Source organism: Aegilops tauschii, chromosome 4 (assembly GCF_002575655.3).
Source record: "Aegilops tauschii subsp. strangulata cultivar AL8/78 chromosome 4, Aet v6.0, whole genome shotgun sequence".
Taxonomy (NCBI): Eukaryota; Viridiplantae; Streptophyta; class Magnoliopsida; order Poales; family Poaceae; genus Aegilops; species Aegilops tauschii.
The window spans coordinates 525,473,089-525,497,428 of NC_053038.3; the positions used below are offsets into that span (position 1 = coordinate 525,473,089).

The 24,340-nt window shown below is 43.4% G+C and overlaps 2 protein-coding genes across 4 annotated transcripts; both read right to left on the minus strand.

The window, feature by feature from the left end:
- Positions 1 to 388: 388 nt before the first annotated feature.
- Positions 389 to 3,986, minus strand: LOC109783079 (beta-amylase). Of its 3 annotated transcripts, none has more exons than XM_045228087.2 (8): positions 3,843 to 3,986; positions 3,239 to 3,637; positions 2,670 to 2,834; positions 1,655 to 1,918; positions 1,251 to 1,460; positions 930 to 1,169; positions 588 to 821; positions 389 to 551 (listed from the first exon to the last, which is right to left on the minus strand). In XM_045228087.2, the coding sequence occupies exons 1-8, from the start codon at positions 3,894 to 3,896 to the stop codon at positions 501 to 503; spliced, it is 1,617 nt and encodes a 538-aa protein (XP_045084022.1). In that variant the 5' UTR covers positions 3,897 to 3,986; the 3' UTR covers positions 389 to 500. The 3 variants fall into 3 exon arrangements, with proteins under 3 accessions (XP_045084022.1, XP_073353378.1, XP_020197275.1); XM_073497277.1 differs by having other exon boundaries at positions 389 to 518; positions 552 to 821; XM_020341686.4 differs by having other exon boundaries at positions 389 to 821.
- A 14,411-nt stretch (positions 3,987 to 18,397) lies between these two features.
- LOC109757204 (heavy metal-associated isoprenylated plant protein 39) lies at positions 18,398 to 20,137 on the minus strand. The gene is made up of 3 exons (XM_020316039.2): positions 19,842 to 20,137; positions 19,615 to 19,693; positions 18,398 to 18,899 (listed from the first exon to the last, which is right to left on the minus strand). Exons 1-3 carry the CDS (start codon positions 19,848 to 19,850, stop codon positions 18,679 to 18,681), a joined length of 309 nt encoding a protein of 102 aa, XP_020171628.2. The 5' UTR covers positions 19,851 to 20,137; the 3' UTR covers positions 18,398 to 18,678.
- Between the last annotated feature and the right edge of the window lie 4,203 nt (positions 20,138 to 24,340).

Consider the following 24,340-nt stretch of genomic DNA (forward strand, 5'->3'; position numbering starts at 1 on the left):
GTTTACCACGTAACATTCTGCAGGAAGGTAGACAATGCCAGGTGAAGTCAAAACCATGCGAGTGGTAATCGTGAACATGCACTAGATATCCTTCCCACCGTATTCCAAGACCACGACAAAATCCAAAATGATGGACCCATATACAATCACTAAATGAGCACAATATACTTTATTCATTCACTCATATGCACATAATGGAGGTATGTAAGGTCTGATGTACTACAGCTCGTCGGAAAAGCATCCTTCTGATGACTAATCCAATATTGATGAGTAATCCTCATGATGTACCGTAGCACCACATCTTATTTATCCTCATCGGCTTACTTTTAGGGCGCGTCAATTCTCACAAAGAGACGATTAACCCTTCTCGTAGACTACAACGCTGAGATTTTTCTTCCAGAACACGCACAAGTAATGTGCTTTATTTATTGTTAATAAGGCAGAGAAAGGTTTCTCTGTGACACACAACATAAAAGGTATTGTAGATAGTAAAGGTTTCACTACACGGTGGGAGGGAGCTCCCCACCCATGCCACCGGTAGGGTCTTCAACCTCCCCACCCATGCCACCAGTGGGGTCTTGTTGAACCTCCCCACCCATGCCACCAGTGGGGTCTTGTTGAACCTCCCCACCCATGCCACCAGTGGGGTCTTCAACCTCCCCACCACCGATGCCACCGAGGCCTTGAACTGGCAGGTCGGTGTGCTCTTCAAAGGGGAATGGCTCCAGTTTTGGCTGCGCTGCTTGTAGGATCATTTCAATCGTCAGTTCTGGCCCTGATCTTTGCAAAGGCGCCACTGGATCAACACATGGGTCATGAGGCTGAAAAGGATCAAATTACATTATTATTATAGGCCGATGCAAATCAACAAATTTATGATTCCTCTGTTTTATTTTTTACATGCGTGAATAAGTGGTTGTGGCACTAACCAGGTTGGCATGCATTCTGTCAACAAAGGTCTTGAAATTGACATAGTTTTGTCCCTCCACCAACTGATTCGACAGCCGAAGGTAGGTGAATCCAAACAGCTTGTGCTCAGGAGGGCCGCTCTTGTTGATGCCATGAGGCCTCGCATTCCTGAGTATGGTGTTGTAAGCAGTTGGATCATATCGAGGAAGTGCATTTTCGCATGCCATATTTAGGCCCTCTCTCCATCCAGCGCTCAACACCTGAGAATTTCGACGACAAGTACGTGAGATGTGTCTATCAGAGATGTCTAAGCGTAAAATCTGGAGGCACAAGGTACCTACCTGTTGGACTAGTTCTTCCGGTGCGCTCATCGCCTGTGAGCTTTGCTCCGAGTCCCTCATCTCGGCGCAAGTGAAGTTAAGACTAGCATGGTGCCTTTTGAGCATGCGTGCTATGGGTCTGTAGCCGTCTCTATCATGTAAGTTGTAGTACCCAGCTGTGACCTCGGCTGCATGGCTTGGAACCTTGTACCACCAGTGAATGCCAGAGATCTGTAACCAAAGATTTGGCCATGTCTCATTTACATTCTAGATTAAGAAAATGCAAGTTCCTTTAGCCTAGAGTGTTATAATGAATTTGTGTATTTTTTGTAGTTTATCATACACTACTTCTCAACTGAATCATGGGTTCTCAAATCCTATCTACTATTGTAATAAACTGAGATCTTTAGGATGATGGTACTTACTTTGATTGCCAGTTGCACTGTGTGTCCCAAGAAGACCTTGTTTGCTTCGTCCAAGATCTTGTCACCATGCTTGATCAGGTTATTGGAGTACCATGCAAGGAAAAACCTCCCCTGCTCAGTGAGATATGTTCCGTTGTCCACGAAGAATCGAGTTCTCTGGGGAGTGTCATTGTACGTCCCGGCATCGCGAGGAAATTCCCACTCAGGATGGCCAACCATCGCTGCTGCTGCTTTGAAGTCTGCTTGCAGGTACTTATCATAGCACTGCAGATTTTTTTTTATTTGTACTATTAGTTAAAACAGTTAATAAATGGAGTCATTTTGTCTTTAATGGTGATGGTATAGATTATTTTACATTTGTTTTAATTATTTCCTATCATCTATTTTTAGATGGCCTTGTCTTTGCTTATGATACTTGTCTCTCGGAAGCCAAAAGTAATGGTAACCTTCCTAAACTTGGATTCAGGTGCAACACCCCCCCCTCCCCCACTATTCTCACCATACAGATACTTATTTTTTGTTTCTTCCAAAAAATAATATATGAACTTGAAATATGGACTATAATGTGCAGAAAGCCATTTTGGATTATTTTTTTGGTGTAGCATAAATATATGAAATCTGTCTTTTCCCAATAAAAATATCAGTTTATGTATTTATGTTGCACAAATGAATCCTATATTTTTCTCATATTGTAGTTCGAATGTATCAAGTTTGTATGATGTCTTATATAGGAGAAATAAAAAAGAGAAAATTGGGACAGGGGTATATGGGATAGCAGAACTGATGAAGTCGGGTTTAGCCATGCCTTGTTCTGATCTGAAATTGCCATTTTATCCTTGCATTTTTCATAAGAATCACTTTTCATTTGGGTGTTGGTTTGTTGAAAAAACTTTTCCAATGTAGATTGTCACTTGGACGATACTAAACCGCATTTGGTCATCACATGTTACATGCAAAAGTATATATTGGTCGGAACAGAAGAGGAAGCATTTTTATTCGAGAAGAAAACACTCACGATGAATTCTCCGATGCCTGGGAATGACCATCCGTGGCTCTGAGGATAGGATGGGTACCTCAACTCTCCAGCTGGGCCAAGTCCGACTTCAATGTCTACAATAAGACCGGCATCCAAGAACTCTTTCATGTTGTCCCTGAAGCTTGCCATGTAATCGGCGTACATCTGTCACAGCCACGAAGAAGAATCAAAGCATTCTACCATCAGCACATTGTACCTATCAAAATCACAACTATTTGTTCTTCCTAATAGCTTACAATAGAATATTGTCTGCATCAATCGATTCAGAGGTCGGTGTTTTTCACACCCCCCAAAAAAATGCATGAGAGCTGAAGTGTTGTCAAGACTCATCCTCTCTAGTAACCTTCTCGATGTTGTTGTTGGTTAGGCTCTATATTCTTTTCACTGGCTAGATTTCGTTTCTTTTGTTATATATTTTTGCCACCTTTTGGCCTTTTGCTTGTATTTGGATTCATCTTGAAATTTTCTCTCTAATATACACAAAACATCACACATTTGAGTGAAAAAAAATAAGTACGAGAGAACTAGAGTGGTGGTTTAAAATTAACCTGGACGGCAGATCTTCCATGGAAGAGAGGCTGGTCATCAACTCCAAGGGTGAGGTACTCAATGTTCCTAGTCCCGTGCTGGTCGGTGTAGAAAATGTCCGGATCACTCACTCCGACATTACGCACCCACTGCGGGATCGGGATGTTGACGACGTCACCGACGTTGCCACCACACTGGTGGAATGACATGATGGCTTGTAACTTCAGTCCAGCCTCATGCACCAGCTCAAACAATTGCTTGTAGGCGGACCAGTCGTACACCCTGGGGCCCTTGCCCTCCACCAAGCCCCACCAGACGTCTACCATGACACCATCCACACCGGCCTCTACCAGCCTCTTCAGTTGCCCCCTGAGCTCGTCACCCTTCTCGAACCTGTTGTTCACGCTCACGATGTCCAGCTATTTATTTCCACAACGAAAACGAAGTCAAGGTTAGTACCAAAAAAATGCTCATTTGAGGCCTCAGATCTTGTTAACTTCACCCTTTAAACTAGAGTGTTACGAATAACGGTATTATATGTACAGCATTGCATGTGTCAATTAGATCCTTGAAATAGTTGTAGTGCATGGTGCGTAGAGATTGAGTTGAATGGATGGTGCTTACAGGGAGCATGACGTAGACTTGGACATAGTTGCCTTGTTGCGCGCTCGCTTCCATTGTGGCTGCTGGCTATGGATGATGTTCTACAACAAATGGTTTGTTGGATATGGCCATGAGCTTAATTAAGGGGTCTATTTATACTATGAAAAAGATGTCTCTGCCGTTAGCTAGGCCAGTGAACCTAGCTTTTGCAATCAGATATGTCAGAAATAAGCTTGTCCAGTCAGAAATGGCGCTTTCTGAACTGATTTTGGTTTTGTTTACCACACACGCCTGATGCAGATCTGGTTGGGAGAGAGAAAGGATCCTTATCTATATAGCTAACTTGGGATCCAATCCACGTCTCAACCGAACTCCTCTGTAATCTAGCCAAACCGGCACCTTATATCAACACGCACGCATCCCGGCACAAGTTGTACATGTGTTTCCAAAGCGATTATCTAACAGGCAAAACTAGATAACTTTAGGAACAATCTTTTAGAAAGGAGGCGCTTGCCTGGCTTTAGCGAACTGAAGCCCTTAAAAGCGTTTACAACAAAAAGTAGTACAAAACAAATAAAGCGGTTTGATACAGACCCAAAAGCAAAGCTTTGTTATGGCCAAAGGGGCACATTTCTCAACTTGATAAAGTAGCGATTGACAAAAAGTGTTGGAATTTGTACAAGCAGACATATGGTGTGTACACCATGGGCTTCTAGAGTAGTCTAGGGTGGACAGTAACGCATGCATGTGTGCTGAATTTGTTGTAATCTTGATCAGTTGAGGTAGAGATATCAGCACACACGCATCCTTTCTCAAGTGCATACGCCTCCACCTACTGTTGGCCTTGTTGTATCTTTTGTGATGTTGTTTTCTATGATAATATTGTTCTTGTGATGCTTTACTTCGATCTAATGGTCTTTTTTTTAGAACGAAGACGCACGAACGCGTCCGGCTTTAAATTAATAAAGCCACAGCGGCAGCGTGAACAAGTCATATTACAACCCCACAGGCCTACCCGGCCAGCGCAAAAGGATCATCGAAAGTTTCATGCGCGACTCAACCGAACCGAAGACAAATTACAGGGCATAGCCCGTACAGAGCGCGCAGGCTCGTCAAGCAACAAAAGGGACCATGGACAGCACCATAGTCAAGGCTCTCTAGCCATCTAAGGGTCTTCTTCCACCATACATCTTAAATACCACGTGTTCTGACCATTGTAAGAATTAGGCGCTGATCGCAGAACACAAATGTTTTCCTTAGGCTTAGGGGCGTTTGGTTTGATAATCATCTTAAAAATTGTGCCGCTAACGGTTCAGAAAATGCAGCTATATGGCATCATATTACGCGGGAACCTGAGTCCCAGAGTAGGGCCCAATCAGCACTACTCATCCGCTGTTAGCTGGGTCCCACTCTCTGTTTGACAGAGTTACATCGAGTAGTACATGCGATAACAAGAAACTGGGAGCTTCATCTACTTCCATCGGACACTTGCGTCACTTGAACCTTGTTCGAGCCATGTAAAAAATACATACATCTCCTGAGGTAATCTCTCACGGGCCAAAATGTTTTCCTTAGGCTTAGGGGCGTGGCGTGTACACAAAGCCCATAACAAAGGGAATTTCATATTCTTTGCCCGTTGCCACAAATTGTCGCTGAAACACACAGACGAGAGCGTCATAGTGGCAGGCTACATACAAGAGCGGTAACTGTAGCTATAGTTGGTTCTACTGATTTTCATTGCGAGTCTTTTCTATTTTTCCCCACGGGTTCGGCATTTTTTCTACTTATCCTTTTCATTTTATTTTTTTGACTTTTTGGCTTTTTTGGAAATTCAGTAAACATTTTTGAAAGTGCATGAATATTAGCAAGATAAATATACTTTCACAATTTATCAAAAAAAAGAAGAAATACCTGTTAATGGGACACGCCAAGATGGCCAACCCAATAGCCTTATGTCCACGATTGGTAGGTAAAACATCATTTGTTGTAAAACATACATGCACGTCTAAACAAATAAATAATTCATGTACTTCTAAAAACTGTTTGCATACTGCATTAAATATACACGTACTTTTTAAACAACATTCATGTAACCAAAAAGTATTTACGTATTTAAAAATTCTCATCTAACTGAAACAGTGTTAACATATTTTAGAAAGTATTAATGTACATAAAAACATTTTCACACACTTTTTAGACATGTTTATCTAAATAAATAAATGTTCACATACTTTTACCGAAAAATAATGCAGCATTACAAAAAGCAGAGCTCTTCCAAAATGTTCATGTAATTTTTTTAAAATTCTGATTTTTGGAAAAATATATAATTAATTCAAAATTATTCAAATATTTTTGTGAAATTCATTTGTTTTCTTAAAGTGTTAACCTTTTTCATAAAATGTTTGTATGTTTTTAAAAGTACGATTTTTCTTAAAATGTAGTGTTAATATACGTAACCAAAAAAATATGATATACCAAAAATAAAAAGAAATGGTCAAACAGAAGAAAAAAAAGGAAAGAGGAGTAAAAATGCGAGAAATTAAATACAAGAAATAAGAAAAAGTAACAAAAAAAAATAGAAATTATAAGAGACACAAAACGGAAAGAAATAACGGAAATTTAAACAAACAACAAACAATAAAAACCAAAACAAGTTGTGCTGGGCTGTGGTAAATGTGCACGCGCACATTGGCAAGTGCTTGCTATATTTCGCAATACGCGAGGTGTAAGTTTTATGAGTGAACCCTATCATACACTCATTGCAAAGAGTATAGATCAAATCATACTGCCCATGATCAGGGATTACTTTTTGTTGTTTCTATTTTTAAAAGTTCACTATTATTTATTATTTACATCTTTTTTTACAAACAGTTGAACATTTTGGTAGTATGTGAACATTTACTTTTAAAACGTGATTTATTTAAGTCATAAGGATTTATTTCATATGTATGGACATTTTTATTTGAATACATGAACATCTCCTTCGAGTTATGTAAATACTTTTTGAAGTACGTGAACATTTCTTTTTAAACTCATGAACATCAACTTTTAAATGCACGACACTATTCCATAATAAGCAAACAGTTTCCATTATCAATTTATTTGTAATCATAGTTTTCAGTGTGTAAAAAATGAATACACGGTTTTTGATGTTTATGAACAAATAAAGAATACCTGTAATTGGCAGCCCTAGTAGTCGGCCCATTTAGGAGTGTGGCGTTGCAAAGGCCGAGCTCCATGGAGCTCCACTGGTAGAAAAAAGCCCTTTAGTCCCGGTTCGCAACAGCCTTTAGTCCCGGCTGTGCAACCGGGACTAAATATGCGCGACTAAAGACCCTCCCCCCCTTAGTCGCGCCTCTTACGGACCGCGACTAAAGGCTTTAGTCCCGGTTCTTGTGGCTGACCGGGACTAAAGGCCCGTCCACGTGGGCGCCCGTGGTCCGTCGGGGCGGAGGACCTTTAGTCCCGGCTCTCGTGGCCAACCGGGACTAAAGGCCTCCTCCGCAGGTTTAGGGTTTTAGCCCCCCTAAACCTGGTTTCTTTTTAGTTTGGAGTGTTTTATTTCTTTTATATTATATTTTGTGTTTTATTTTAATTTTGATAAAGTTTCAGTACACATATTCTACGCTACTATATACATGCATATGAAATTTCAAACAAGAAGAATTCAAGAGGAATATATAATATATATTCAATCTCGGGTGACCATATACAACTTCGAACAAGTTTCCATACACAATTAGGATGGATGACCATATACAACTTCGTACAAGTTTCAATCTCGGGTATGCATATAAATTTCTTCGTCCTCGGTATAGTGTTCTCCTTTAGGATTGATGACTTCCCTCATGAAAAATCCTGCTAATTCTTCTTGAATTGGTCGGAAGCGAGCTTCTGGACTAAGCCTCCTCCGCAAGTTATCCGTCGCGTTCCGCACGCTATCCGATGCCTTCCGCTCAGAGGTGTGTCTCCGGATGTTCTCACAAACATAGTATCCACATAGATTGGTCCCCGGTGGCTGCTTATCCACATTAACTAACCTTCTGAAATCTAGCTCATGTTTGAATTCACCGACAATTTCTTCTGAGAACCGTCTCCAAACCCTACAAGGCAAAGAAAATTAAATGAACAAGGGAGTTATTAGTTACTTGATATTAGGAAATGAACGAAAGAGACCGATCGATATAGAGCTCAAATGATTGAAAATAATTACTTTTGCAGCATTTTTCTCATGTCGGCCCAACGCTTTGGATCCGAATCCATAGAGTCCATGATTAGAACTCTGAAGGTGTGAAGTTCAATATTTAGCAGAATCCAGTGGAACCTGCGGACACGTTACATGCACAGTCATGCATAACTCATCGATTAGACATACCATGCATGGAGTAAACAAAAGAGAATGGGCACAAGAGAGAAACACTCACCCAAATGGTAAGGAAATAGAATATGACTTTTGAGTTGATGCTTTCTGAGAAACTTGTACAAGTCTTTCTCCACGTCTTCGGGGTGATGTTGTAACACATGTCCATTAACGATATGTGGGTCAATGAACCCAACATCATGGATGTTTCTTATTTTGCATTCCCAAATCTTCAATCTGCATAATAGCGTACGCAACAATATAGTTAGGACAATATATATATATATAGTGCAGGCAATGAAGAACGAGATGAGGTAGAAATAAATCACTTACAGAACGTAGTAACTCAGCATAGATTTGTCGAGGTCGCGCAGATTGAAAAACTGGAACAATTCACTCATATGAACTTCTACAGAGTACCGTTTGGTGTGATGCTCATCTGTAACATCCGCATAAATATATTCTTTGTCGGCCCATGTTATGAATTGTTTGTACCAACGTAGCAGATTTCGCATTTGTGGTGGTAGACTCTTTTCCCGCGCAGGCTCGACGAGAGGCCCATTCCGCACATATTGTAATGCTATCTCACATACTGGCGCATCCTCAAGGCCTAAGAAGGCACGAAGAGTCAAACCCATCTCGGACGCTTGTTTCATGGCACTCGCTACAGTCAATCCAAGTGCTGCCGCAGCTGCTATGATCTCGGGGTCCTCTTCCGGACCGGCTTTCACTATGAGCGGGGGGATCGATTGTTTCTTCTGCATCCCGAGCTGGTCAACTTGTTTCCCGCTTTTTTTACTTTCTTCTTTCTCCTCCTTCAATATTTTTGCTTGCCTACGAAGTTCATGTCCATAGTCGTCAGGCATATTCAGCTCGGCTTGGGACGGTGTCGTCAAAAAATCCTTAGCCCACTTCTTTTGCTTCTCTGTGAATACTTGCTTGGGCTCAGGCTCTTTTTTCGCCTTCATATCCGCCTTCCATTTCTCATAATCAGCAGACGCGGCCAATTTGGTTTCAGCTTCACTAAGTTCCCCAGGCCTTGGGAGGAGAGGCTTCAGTGATGGCTCCGGTACCCTTGTGGTCTTAGGTACATAAGGGTCCGGGTTAATAGTCCAGGAGTGGGTTTCCTTGCTGTCCGCCTGCTTCTGCTTCTTCGCCGGAGGTGGATTGGGGGGCGTCGTACCCGCCGGAGGAGGATTGGGGGGCGTCGTACCCGCCGGAGGTTGTGGATCGGGGGACGGCGTCGAATGGCGTGAAGGAGGTGTAGGTGAACCACCACGACCACCACCACCGCCACCACCGCCACCACCACCACCACCACCATCGGAGGGGGGTGGACTTGCTAGCCTTGGCGCCTCGCCTGGAAACACTATGTACTTCTTTTTCCATAGAATGTACTGGCGCTTGACATCTCCAAGTCTTCTCTCCCCTTCGGGTGTAGGTTTGTCAATCTCCAGGTCCTCAAACCCTTGGACTATGTCTTCCACCGTGACACGAGCATAGCCATATGCAATGGGGTTGTTGTGGTGGAGTGCCCCAGGTGTACAGGGTAAAGCACTGCCGCTAGCTACCTTCGTGGAAACGTTCCCCACGGGATAATGCAGATCACATTCTTTCATCTCCTTTACATCATCCACGGGGTAGTGAGGCTCTGGTGCACGAATCTCGATCATCGGTGCACTAGCACCAGGCGGGGCATCCGTGGAAGCCACGCTGCTTCTCCGCTGCTGGCTTCCGCGATCCGCTTCATGATCTTCATGCGGCCCTGCAGCCGATTTTTCTTTCACTAGTTCATGCACGGTCTGCTTCAACTCATGGAGTTCCGATGCAAACTTCGTCATAAGATCTGCATCCCGGTCCGTCTTTCTCTTACGGCTTCTGTAACAGTACGGGTCATTGTCCTGGGAAAACCCTACTTTCCACGGAACTTTGCCTTTGCCTCGTACACGTCCTCCGTGTTCATCATTCCCGAGGGCTGTTGTCAGTGCGTCTTTCTCTCTGTTGAACTTGATCAAGCCCTCTTGAGCTTGGGTCATTGCGTCAATAAGGGCTTGGGTGGGAGCAAACTGTCTCTGCCGGTGAACACACACCCCTGTCTCCGGGTCTAGCGATCCCCCATGCCCGTACCACCAGCTTTTGGCCCTTGGGTCCCATCCCTCTGTACCTAGAGGGATTCCTCGCACCCTCAGGTCCTCCTCCATCTTTTGCCACCTAGGCTCCGAAAGGCGGTATCCTCCTGGCCCCATAATATGATGGAACTTTTTCTTACTCGCATTATCCTTATTTTTTTTTTATTTCCTTGAAATGCTCCGATTGCTTTTGCCTCACAAATTCTGGCCAATCATCTTTCAGTTTCTCATGTTGTCCATTGAAATCCGGAGTCTTGCCCTTGTTGACATAGTCACGGGTTAAATTTTTCTTGAAGTTCCGGAATGCTTCGCCCATCTTCTGAAAAGCGAACTCTTTAACTAGCCTCCTCCTCTGACGTCCACCCGGAACCTCGTTACCGAATTCATCGACTTTGTTGTATTCCGGAGGTAGAATGAAATGTTCCATAAGCTTTCTCTAGCAATCCTTTTTCGTTCTCTTGTCGACAAAACTGAAACCAAGACGTGCCTTCTTTGGCTCCTTCCATTCCTGGACGGTGATCGGGACGTTGTCTCTAACAACGACTCCGCATTGGTTGATAAACTTTGAGGTGTGCTGTAGGGGCTTGCCGGTTTCACTGACAAACTCAATGGCATATGTTTCTCCTGTTTTCATCGCCTTGGATTTGCCACGCTTTGTCGTACTCGATCCGGAGGGCTAAAAAAAGAAAGAGAGTCGCGCGCGTTAATACATATGTATTCACATTTCAGTAAGTTTGTATCACGAGAGGCTCAATGTATATATATACCTCGCCGGAGGTGGTTGCTACTTGCAATTCGAGATCGTCGGTTGTTGACGGTTGACCTCCGTCGACAATGTCCGTTCCTTCACCTTCTTGATCATCGACAATCTCTGTTCCACCGTCAAGGTTCAGAAAAGAAGAGATTACATCCTCTTGTTGCTCATATTCTGAGCCCGGCACATAAGGAATCTCGTTGTTGATGATGCCCATTAAATAACGTTCAGCCTCCGGATCCCTAAGCGGCTCGGCTCTATCGTCCGCCATATGTCACTCCTGCATGTAGTAAAAATTCTTTAAGTATAAAGGAATTAAAAAATAAGATTAAGGGGACATAGAGGAGGAGGAATTAAAAAATAAGATTCTTTAAGTAAAAATTCTTTTTTCTTCTTCTTCCTTTCTTCTTCCTCTTTCTTCTTTCTTTCTTCTTCTTCCTTTTTCTTTTTTCTTTCTTCTTCTTCCTTTCTTCTTCCTTTCTTCTTTTTTTTCTTCTTCCTTTTTCTTTCTTCTTTCTTTTGGTTTTCATTTGGTTTTCATTTGGTTTTCATTTTTATCTTCTTCCATTTTCTTTCTTGTTTTTTCTTCTTCCTTTTTCTTTCTTCTTTCTTTCTTCTTTGTTTTTTTCTTCTTCCTTTTTTTCTTCTTCCTTTTTCTTCTTTCTTTCTTCTTTCTTTTTTTCTTCTTCCTTTTTTTTCTTCTTTCTTTTTTTCTTCTTCCTTTGTTTTTCTTCTTCCTTTGTTTTTATTCTTCCTTTTTTTTCTTCCTCCTTTGTTTTTCTTCTTTCTTTTTTTTCTTCTTTCTTTTTTTCTTCTTCCTTTGTTTTTCTTCCTCCTTTGTTTTTGTTCTTCCTTTGTTTTTCTTCTTCCTTTTTTTTTCTTCTTTCTTTTTTTCTTCTTCCTTTGTTTTTGTTCTTCCTTTGTTTTTCTTCTTTCTTTTTTTTCTTCGTCCTTTTTTTTCTTCTTTCTTTTTTTCTTCTTCCTTTGTTTTTCTTCTGTTTTTTTCTTCCTTTTTTCCTTTTTCCTTTTTTCTTCTGTTTGTTTTTCTTGTGTTTTCTTTTGTTTTCTTTTTTCTTTCTTTTTCCTTTTTCTTTTTTCTTGTGTTTTCCTTTTTTTTTTGTTTTTTTCTTCTGTTTGTTTTTTTGTTTTCTTTTGTTTTTTTCTTCTTCCTTTGTTTTTCTTCTGTTTTTTTGTTTTCTTTTGTTTTTTTCTTCTGTTTGTTTTTCTTGTGTTTTCCTTTGTTTTTCTTCTTTATTTTTTTCTTCTTCCTTTGTTTTTCTTCTGTTGTTTTCTTCCTTTTTCTTGTTTTTCTTTTGTTTTCTTCTTCCTTCTTCCTTCTTTCTTCTTCTTCCTTTTTCCTTTTTCTTTCTTCTTCTTCTTCCTTTTTCTTCTTCCTTCTTCTTCTTCTGCCGGCGCGCGGAGGACGGCAGGCAGGGCCAGCGGGCGGCGGGCGGCGGGCGGCGGGCAAGGGCAGGGCACGGGCGGAGGCGGCGTTCACTGGGGACGGGGGCGGCGGCGCGGAGGGCTTCGGCGTCGGCGTCGGGGCAGGGCTTCGGCGTCGATCGGCGTCGGGGCAGGGCTTCGGCGTCGAGAGAGGAAGAATGGGAAGTGGCGGAAACTGCTAAGTGCAGTATTTATAGACGCACCTTTAGTCCCGGTTGGGGAGGCGGACCGCGACTAAAGGTACCCTTTAGTCGCGGCTGGCCACACCAACCGCGACTAAAGGGTACCCTTTAGTCGCGGTCCGCCTCCCCAACCGGGACTAAAGGGTTTTGGCGCCGCTTTCGTTCCCGCGCAGAAAGACCCTTTAGTCGCGGTTGGGGACAACAACCGCGACTAAAGGGTACCCTTTAGTCGCGGTCCGCCTCCCCAACCGGGACTAAAGGGTCTGTGCTGGAACTGGCGCGGTGCGGTGGGATGTTTAGTCCCACCTCGCTAGCCGAGAGGCTTCGACAGTGGTTTATAAGCGCGGCTGCGCTCACCACTTCGAGCTCCTCTGAAATGCAGGCTTACGGGCCTATTCTGTCACTATGTGCTTGTGGGCCTACTGGGCCTTCTGCGGGCCTGAATCCTGGCCCATTGATGGGTTTCTAGTCGTATTCAGGCCGTGGTGGCCCAGTAGGAGGCATATTTTTTATTTTTTGCCTGTTTTTTGTTTTATTTTTTGCTTTATTTATTTTGTTTTGTTTCTACTTAAAACAAAAAACTTATTTATTTTATTTTATTTTGTTTCTAATTACTTATTTATTTTACTTTATGATAATTATTTTTGCTATTAAAGTTTCTAACAAAAAAAGTTCTTTATGAAAATTCTTTTAGCTTTCAATGATTTTGAACAGAAAATACTTCGATAATTTTAGTTGAATCAATTTTATTTATGTTATTAAAATTTATTAAAGTTTATATTATTTTGTTTCTAATTCATTTTAAAATCTTAAAAATACAATTATATATCAAAAAAATCAGAAAATAAAACTAATTCATTTTAAATTCTTAAAAATACAAATAATATATCAAAAAAATTAGAAAAATAAAACTAATTCATTTTAAAATCTTAAAAATACAATTATATATCAAAAAAATCAGAAAAATAAAACTAATTCATTTTAAAATCCCTTGAAGGTTTGACAAAAGGTTTGATACATCATTCAGTTCATCGACCAAATACAAAGTTTGGTACAATAAATTATTACACATCAATTCTTCCCTTGTGTCCCTTGTTGCTTACGATTGTGCCGTATCCATGGAGCATCCTCATCATTTAACTTAATGCTTGGGTCAGTGTTCACTTTGAAGGGCGGAATTTCACCAAACATATTATAATCTTCTGACATGTCTGTCTTGTCCTCCACTCCCACGATGTTTCTTTTCCCTGAAAGAACAATGTGGCGCTTTGGATCATCGCATGATGTACTGATCGTTTTGTTATCTTTCCGTTTCCTCGGTTTGCTACTCATGTCCTTCAAGTAAAAAACCTGAGCGACATCTTTGGCAAGGACGAATGGTTCGTCAAGGTAACCAAGATTGTTGAAATCCACCATTGTCATTCCGTATTACTCGTCCACCTTTACCCCACCTCCTGTTAGCTTGAACCATTTGCACCGGAACAAAGAGACCTTAAAGGAGGGTCCATAGTCAAGTTCCCATATCTCCTCTATGTAACCATAATATGTGACGTTTTGCCCATTCTCGGTTGCTGCATCAAAGCGGACACCACTGTTTTGGTTGGTGCTCTTTTTATCTTGGGCGATGGTGTAAAATGTATTCCCATTTATCTCGTACCCTTGGAAAGTCGTTATAGTCGAAGATGGTTTCTTGGCCAACATGTACAGCTGATCTCCAACATCATTGTCATTCATTAAATGTTTTCGCAACCAACTGCCGAAAGTCTCCATGTGGGCCTTTCTAATCCAGGATTCAGGCTTCCCCGGGTTGTCCGAGCGTAAAATATTCTTGTGTTGCTCGAAGTACGGAGCCACCAAGCTGGAATTTTGCAGAACTGTGTGGTGTGCTTCAGTCATAGAATGACCGTCCATACATATCGTGGATTCCCTTCCGATCTTGCCTTTTCCACTTAGTCTCCCCTCGTGCCGCGATTGAGGAATACCAATCGGCTTAAGGTCAGGAACATAGTCAATACAGAACTCAATTACCTCCTCATTTCCATAGCCCTTGACGATGCTTCCTTCTGGCCTAGCACGGTTACGAACATATTTCTTTAATACTCCCATGAACCTCTCAAAGGGGAACATATTGTGTAGAAATACAGGACCGAGAATGGAAATCTCTTCGACTAGGTGGAGCAGGAGGTGCATCATAATATCGAAGAAGGATGGTGGGAACACCAACTCGAAACTGACAAGGCATTGGACCACATCGTTCTGTAACCGTGGTAGATCTTCTGGATTGATTACCTTCTGAGAGATTGCATTGAGGAATGCACATAGCTTCACAATGGCTACTCGAACATTTTCCGGTAGGAGCCCCCTCAAAGCAATCGGAAGCAATTGCGTCATAATCACGTGGCAGTCGTGAGACTTCAGGTTTTGGAACTTTTTCTCCGCCATGTTTATTATTCCCTTTATAATTTACGAGAAGCCAGACGAGACCTTCATACTGCTCAGGCATTCAAAAAAAAATGACCTTCTCTTCTTTGGTAAGAGCGTAGCTGGCACGACCTTGAAACCATTCCGGATGCCGGTCATCTGGGTCTTTCAAAAGTTGCTGGTCCTGCCGTGCTTCCTTTGTATCATTTGTCTTCCCATACACGCCCAAGAAGCTTAGCAGGTTCACGCAAATATTCTTCGTAACATGCATCACGTCGATTGCAGAGCGGACATCTAGGACTTTCCAATATTCTAGCTCCCAAAATATAGATTTCTTCTTCCACATGGGTGCGTGCCCGTCAACTCCCCGCGGAACTGATTGTCCGCCAGGACCCTTTCCAAAGATGACTTTCAAATCCTTGACCATATCAAATATCTCAGCACCAGTACGTTCCGCAGGCTTCGGCCGGTGATCTGCCTTGCCGTTGAAATGCTTGCCTTTCTTTCTTACGTTATGATTTCGGGGAAGAAATCGACGATGACCCAGGTACACGTTCTTCTTACAATTAACCAAACGTACACTTTCAGTCTCATGTAAGCAGTGCGTGCATGCATTGTATCCCTTATTTGTCTGTCCCGAAAGGTTACTGAGAGCAGGCCAATCGTTGATGGTTACAAAAAGCAACGCTCGTAGGTCAAATTCCTCTCCTTTGTGCTCATCCCAGACACGTACACCAGGTCTGGCCCACAACTGTAAAAGTTCTTCAACTAATGGCCTTAGGTACACATCGATGTCGTTGCCAGGTTGCTTAGGGCCTTGGATGAGAATTGGCATCATAATGAACTTCCGCTTCATGCACAACCAAGGAGGAAGGTTGTAGATGCATAGAGTCACGGGCCAGGTGCTATGGCTGGAGCTCTGCTCGCCAAAAGGATTCATGCCATCAGTACTTAGACCAAATCTTATATTCCTTGCGTCAGCTGCAAAATCTTTGAACACTCTGTCGATCTTTCTCCATTGCGTTCCATCAGCGGGGTGTCTCAACTCCCCGTCGGACTTACGGTCCTCTTTGTGCCATCGCAACGACTTGGCATGCTTTTTGTTCATGAACAGACGTTTCAACCGTGGTATTATAGGAGCATACCACATCACCTTGGCGGGAACCCTCTTCCTGGGTTTCTCGCCCTCAACATCGTCACCAGGGTCATCGCCTCTGATCTTATAACGCAATGCAGTGCATACAGGGCATTCATTCAAATTCTCGTATTCACCGCGGTAGAGGATGCAGTCGTTAATGCATGCATGTATCTTCAGAACCTCTAAACCTAGAGGGCAGACAACCTTCTTTGCTTCGTACGTACTGGCGGGCAACTCGTTATTCTTCGGAAACATATTCTTCAACATTTTCAGCAAATTTTCAAATGATGAGTCACCTACACCTTCCTGTGCCTTCCATTTTAGCAAATCCAGTGTGCAGCCCAACTTTTTCAGACTATTATCGCATCCTGGATACAACGACTTTTTGTGATCCTCTAACATGCGATCCAAATTCTCCCTCTCCTTGTCAGTTTCGCAGCGTCTCCGTGCATCAGCAATGGTCCGACCAAGATCATCAGCGGGCTCATCATGTGCCTCTTCTTCACCTTCACCTAACCCTTCCCCACCTTCAGCATCATCCTCCATGAAAGTATCACCGAAATGATCATGATAGTTGTCATCGATATCATCCCCTTCTTCATCTTCTTCCATTCTAACCCCTCTTTCTCCATGCTTGGTCCAACAATTATAGCTTGGCATGAAACCGTGCCGAAGCAGGTGCATGTGAACGTCTCTTGAGGAGGAGTAACCCTTCTGATTCTTACAGACAGCACATGGACAGATAATAAAACCTTGCTGCTTGTTCGCATTTGCCACTACGAGGAAATCTTTCAAACCCGTAGTGAACTCGCCGGAGAGTCGGGGACCGTACATCCATTGCCGATTCATCTGCATTATTATTATATAAAGTATATAATTAACCATCATGCATTTGTTAAACTAACTAGCTAGAAATAATACAAATTAAACAATGAACTACACACATGCATATTTTATCAATGACACATGAAAGGTTCAAGTTGCTAACCGCGATCGCGGAGGAAAAATAAATGAGAAAGCTCAAGTGTGGCTCGGACACTTCATATCATGTTTGTTTCAGGCTCTCGGGCATTTCATGGAACACCTTGTGTGCATAGGAGGAACCAAAAGCAAACCCACCACCCCCTTCTGAAAATTGTGAAGTGAGCCGAGTGAAGTGAAGTGAGCTGAGTCCTATATATAGGGATGGGCCTTTAGTCCCGGTTGGCCTGGCCAACCGCAACTAAAGGCCTTCGGGGACCTTTAGTCCCGGTTGGCCAGGCCAACCGGGACTAAAGCCCCTCCCGTCCGCCAGCTGTTGACCGAGCGCGCTGGGCCCAGATAGTTGGTCGCGGGTCTCCTCCCGAACCGCGACTAAAGACCCCTTTTGTCGCGGTTCGATTGTTTTGGGGACTAATGGGGGCGTATGGAAGCCTCTTTTTCTACCAGTGCTCGTTTTCCAAAAAAGAAGAAAAAATCAAAACATATTTCAAATTTTCAAAAATTGGCAAAGATTTTTCTACAAATACACATGTGTTTCTTCAACTAATTTGATTATTTGCATGCTAATACAAAATATCTGACCCAAATCCACCCTTGCTGAAAATTTATTTTCTGTTTGAATTTTTCATTGTCTTATTTAAAAAAATATTGTACAGTTAATACATTAACTTATTTTTCATACTCATGAACATTAGTTTTGAAATTCATGAGCATTTTCAAGTATATTGAAAAATGGTTTATGTATATGTCATTTTATTGTGATTCTATGGAATATTTTTCACTAGTGAAATACTTCATTTAGTATTTATGAACATATCGCAGATCGTACAAACAAAATTAAAATCAGCTAATTTTTCCTTACCCAAAACTAGAAGCAGAACAAACAGCCAGCGTCTCCTTTTTTTGCCCGTTGAGACCGCTGGAGCTCCCTACCTCGAGGAGTAGTAATGGTGACAGATCAAAGACTGTGAGCAAAGCGGGATATACTTGGGCCTGCGGCAACTTGGAGTTAGGGGTAAGGCCACACTGACACTGCTTCCTTTTTTTTGCCGCGCCATTGCAACGACTGAAACTCTTGGCCTCTTTCCCATCAGAAGGTGGCAGATAACCAGTCTCTGTCACAGGCCAGCTCAGGTTCAAACAGCTAAAAAACTGAGATCATGCAATGTAGTCAAAAATTGCCTGAAGTTGGCTGATAGAGTAGGATTCATGTCATCACCAATCAGGCGAACCCAGAGTCACATGTACACACACACTGATCTGATATTTGATTTGACTTGATGTCTGTAGTGCACTATACCAGTACAGTACGCAAAGCGATCTCATTTCCCAGTGGAGATTATAATTAGCTGTCTAGCACTCCATCAGAGCCTCAGATGTCAAAGACTTTTTGTTGCTGTTGCCGTTTGCGTGGTGATGTTGGGCTTCTCCTTCTGCAATGGGTTGCTTTCACTTCTTGTCGTCTTTCTTCTCCTCTTTCTTGTCATCCTTCTTAACCTCGCCCTTCTTCTCCGCAGCCGGCGCCGGCTTCTTCTCCTCCTTTGCCGGCCCGACCGAGACGATGTCGATCTTGCCGAGCTTCTTGAGCCTCTTGGCGATGGCCACCGTGTCCATAGCACCGATGACGGTCATCTTGTTGTCCTTGAGGTCTGCGGCTATCGAGTCGATACCTGCAACCAACCACGAGTAGGAAAAAAAGAAAGAAGGAATGAGTTCTTTCATGCTGGTTGATTGCTTGCATCTGTTCTGGACTATGATTAGATGCAACAAAACTATGCCCATTGATTAAGCAATAAAAAATTAAGCAATAGAAATCATGTTGATTGATTGATTAAATCTCTATTTCTTTTAGAAGCCATTTATTAATTTGCATCTGCACTATGATTACAAGCATATTATAGTGTGAGGATTTTGATCTTTTGTGCGAGGATCCGACCGACGCCATATCGAGTCATGTCCACTCACTCACACGTAGGACGGAGGAGGAAAGGACCCATGTGTAGTTCTACCAACTTGGCTCATCAAACAAACACAAGAGTAAAGCCATTTTCGTACTATCGTACAGGCATGCATGTAGCTTGGCCCTACAGACTGACTTACTTGGCCGGCCACGTCTGATGAGGCGTCGCGATCGAATATCGCATTATCGCCTAGCAATAATTCATGCATCCTTACGAAATTCAGCTATGGTTCATTGGTGGACCTGTAGAAAGCTGTGGTTCCAGAAATGCCACAAGATGAAAAGATGAACTGACGATGAACGGCCGGGAGCCGGGAAGCATGGGAGGAGATTTTTCTGCCCGCTTCCTTTGTGAGATTCAAACCGCCAAGCGAGATCAAATGAAGAAGCAACGGCAGGAAGATTCATGGGGTGCGCTTACGTACCGTAGATGTCGGCGACGGCCTCCATGGCTTTCTGCTTGGTCTTGTCGTCGGTCATGGTGGGAATCCTCAGCACCACCTTCTGTAAGCAGCACAATCAAGGAAGCAGTGAACAAACATTTCCCCAAGAGTATGGTCTCGCTCCCAATACTCTTGGATTTCACCGACGGCAGGATCGACTGACATGCTAAAAACTGAACGAATCGATGGTGAAACACTCTCAAACTTACCTGGGCCATCAGGCAGGAGGGGAAAGGCCGGCCGGGAGAGACTCAACTCAAGAGGGACAGGAAATAGTGGGAACTTGTGAAGAGTGTGTGTGTGTGTGTGTGTGTGTGTGTGTGTGTGTGTGTGATGACGATGTTCTCCATGGCCATGGAGGAAACGGTTCTTATAGTTCGGACCTGATGATGATCGGGTGAAGTGTCAACTTCGTCTAAAACGCCGAACGATCTGGCGCACATGCCAAAACCCAAAGCCGCCCGCCTAGATAAGGTGTTTCCACACGGCCGGACACCCTCCAGTTCAGGAACTATCCAAGCTGGATTACATACATTTCTGGTGGCTAACGTAGGCCTACAATTCTGTATTGGTTTGTATTTACTATTTAGTACCACATGACAAACACGTCGGTTTCACAGAATGAATTTCCTAGCCTTAGCTCGTCGTCATGCATGTTACCCGGCGGAGTCAATATTCGCGGCTCACTTCTCACATCTTGCCTCACTTGATTTTCTAGTTCGCCCGGAAAGCGATCTGGCTGGAAAAACTATTCACATCGGATCGGAGGGTCGTGGTCATGTTACCGGGCGGAGTCGATATTCTCCCGGTTTTTTTCGAAAAGGAGGTTATCCCCCGGCCTCTGCATCAGAAAGATGCATGCGGCCATCTTATTAAAAAAGCAAAAGTCGATATTCTCCCGTGAGTTCTCCAAAATGGCGGTTGCCGGCAAAATAAACCGCGTTTAAGTTTCTTGCTGCAGATGCATGCGCTTCAATTTCAATTTTAAGGGACTCACTATTTCACAGGTGATTGGCGTTATTTTATTTCTTTTGCTTTCGGTCATTTTTCTTCACCTCCAATCAGAGTCCGACTGCGCCACACCTTCTTCCTCCTCCCGCAGAAATCCCCTCCGACGCCGCACATTCTTCCTCCTGCCGCACAAACACCCACGCTAATCCTCCCACCCCGATCCAGTCAACCTGCAGAGCTGCGCGGAATGTGATCAAGGCCTGGAAAAATTCTAGGCGTCTGATCAGTAGCAAGCGAGCAATTTTAAGCAATTGCACACGACTGATCGTGTTGGACAAGCTGATTGCTAGCTATTCCGTTGTCGTAGCGATGGCTCCTGGTGCAGGGTACGCTAGCTGATGTACTAGTACATGCATAGGATGCCAAGCATGTACAGGCAACAAACATTTGGCATTCTAGCTGATACTGTAGCACGTTTTTTCTCTTCTAAGAACGGTGCTGCATAAGTTGTGGTGTGTCTTCATGCCCATTTTTTTTTATATAGCGAAGCGAAGTGTCTTCATCCATGCTTTTTCGTTTGTTTGCTGTGGATAGAAGCCCAGCCTGCTACGTACACACCCAACCTCGGGCCCAAGAAAAAGGGCATGGCACAAACACAGCATACCCAGCCCAACGTGGTGGCGTGCTTCCCGCCCTTCCTCGAACTTTCAAAGCCCCTGCAGCGCCCAGCACTTACCACTTGGCACTTTCCCAGTGATGATGAAGTCTGCACAGTTTTGCGTCCACGCTTCTGTGCTACCCTCCTTTAATTTCTTCCCCACCAAGCTTCTGTACCAAACTCCTCATCTGTCTAGCTTCTTGGGCGCCTCCGCAGATGCATGGTGCATGCCTCACGCACGGTTACTAATCTGAGACGTTCAGATCTTGCAAAGATTTGACATGGACAAGCGTCAAGGGGGGGAGCTCGATCCAGAACTCGAGAGGTAAAATAACTGCACCAGGGCTAAAGGCAAAAACCAGCACCGACGATTTTTCCTCAATCACAAACCTTGCGGCGTTGTAGATGGTGTGACGTTTGTGGCAATCGTTTAATTTTTGTGGGTAGTCACGGTACCATGCACAAGAGATGTTGTTAGCGGCTATGCTACATGTCAGAGCGACAACACAAATATGTCTACTACTAAGGAAGGCGGGTTCAGAGAAGCGCTTTATTTTTTAGATATAGTAAACTTCTTGTTCGAAAGATTACACATATATTTCTTTATGCTTTGGATTAAAGCAAATGACTTCTACTTTTTATGAATTTTATATTTTGTACCTTTGACTGATGAGAAGAGGGGGCCCCAAGGGTCAGGCCCCAAGAGAAAGATGACCCCAACCCACACATCCTTGGCTGAGATCGGGGGTGACCTGCCATTTACTTACGTGACAGTTGTTGAAACTTGAAACAGGGAGTTAGCACCCAAAGATGAACTATGTGTCCGTTCTGACAAGCAACTATAGTGACTCGGTGGATGAACTAGATAGAAAAGAGCGACCTTAACACATATCGAGCGACTGCAATCTAATTTTGCTAGCTTCTTGGGCGCCTAATCCTTATTGGACGGATAACTATGTGATGATGAAGATGAACTCTATGTGTCTTTTGAATATGTATACTGGAGTTTAAGTATTGTGTGGTGATGAAGATGAACCCCGCGTGCGTTCCAAACCATGTGGTACTTGCAGTGGTACTGGATGCTCCCATTGATAGTTGACATCACTAATCTTGAAGCTCAGTGAGTTATGTCTTCAATTGCCACTGTGCGGGTGATGGGCTGGTGGCAGTGTACGTATGTGCTTGATGTTCTGCAAAATAATGAAGTGTCACCTTTATCTAACTTAGTGTCTTATATCACTTGTTCAAACTACAATTGACATTGGCATGCGGTAGTGTTTAATTAGGAGCCCTTAACGATTTCGGAGGCACGGATCTATAGTCTAAGGCAACCATGAATAGTTGGTGGAGTAGTTGGTAATACCATATCCTTGTCACCCTAGCTAGAACATTTTAGGTACAAATTAAGTAATTTAGTATGGCTTAGTGATGTTGTAGGGACAAAATGATAAACACAATAGCTACATGTCAATTGCCTGAATTTTGAATTTGGGTCAGTCGATTTTGGTTGAAGGAAGAAACTGCCAGAGGGTAGGAAGAAACCTCGCCGGAGGGGAGGAAGAAGCTCGCTGAGTAGGCTACCCCATCATCTATCTTAGTGTGGGGGCGGGGGAGGCAGCACGGCGGTGGTGAAGGATCACCGGAGAAAAAACCTGTGAGGCCCGGGGTGATGGGGAACGTTGCATGCAAAACAATTTTTTTCCTACGAAACACTCAAGATCTAATCTATGTAGAAGCTAGCAACGAGAGGGAGAGGTGTCTACATACCCTTGTTGAACGAAAGCATTAACGATCTAGAGATCGTGGTTGGCGTAGTCGTACTCCCTTCGAGATCCAATCCGATCCAACGCCGAACGGACGACACCTCCGAGATGTGCACATGTACGGCTCGGTGACGTCTGCTCCTTCTTGATCCAGCAAGAGAGGGTGGAGAGGTAGTTGAGATCTAGGCCAGCACGACGGCGTGGTGGTGGTGGTGGCAGCAGAACACCAGCAGGGCTTCGCCAAGCGCTACACAGAGGAGGAGTAACGGGAGGGAGAGGCGCCAAGGGGTGGAAGGGCTGATGCCCCCTATGCCTCCCACCTTTATATAGGCAGGGGGGCTGGTGGCCTGCCCTCCAAGCCCCTAGGGTCGTGGGTCAAAGGGGCCCCACCCATCGCTATCCCCTTTTTAGTGATCTTGATCTTATCTCTTTGGAATATGATCTTATTTCCTTTTAGGGGGATCTTGGTGCGTCTACACCATGAATAGTTGGTGGAGTAGTTGGTAATACCATATCCTTGTCACCCTAGCTAGTACATTTTAGGTATAATTAAGTAATGTAGTATGGCTTCGTGATGTTGTAGGGACAAAATGATAAAATGGTGTGGATCACTTGAAATTATGATGAGAACTTATGTAAAACCTTGGGGTCCATTTGCCACGTTAATAAAGTAGAGAAAATAAAAAAACAAAATAGAGTTGTTGTTCTTGAAGTAAGATTCGATCGAGAATTAATGGTCAAGTGATTCATGGGCAGACGAGAGTGTGACATCTGGGAGTTCCTTGACGATTCAGCTAGCATGGCTTATTGGCTTTACATTCCAAAAGCAACCATGAAATCTTATTACGATGATAAAGAATGTCCAAGTGGGAGTACAAGGTTCGAAAGAGAGGGTTAGGTACACGTGACAACACCGATCGATCTGAGGGAAACCTTGGACAGAATACTACCACATCTATGCGGCATTCTTTGTGACAGTATATTGTGCTATCTCCACAACATAGGCATCTTTTTCCGTTTCACTCTTGTGGTTTCTAATACTGCTTCCATGAATATAGGACCATCACTTTGTTAAATAACATGGAACATCTGATTGAGTTTTATATATTTATCGTCTCATGAAAAGAAGCATCGTGTCGTTGCATGCATGTGCCAACACTTTTGCGTCACCAACACCAAAACGTAATCACCACTTCACCAGGTGGCTATATAAGGCGACGAACGGACGCCTCTGCCGCGTCAACACTGATCAAGAACCTTTAGTAGCGACTTAGGGCATTTCTAACCGATGCCCTATAACCGGTTAGAGGAGTAAAAACATCAGTGAAGTGGGAGT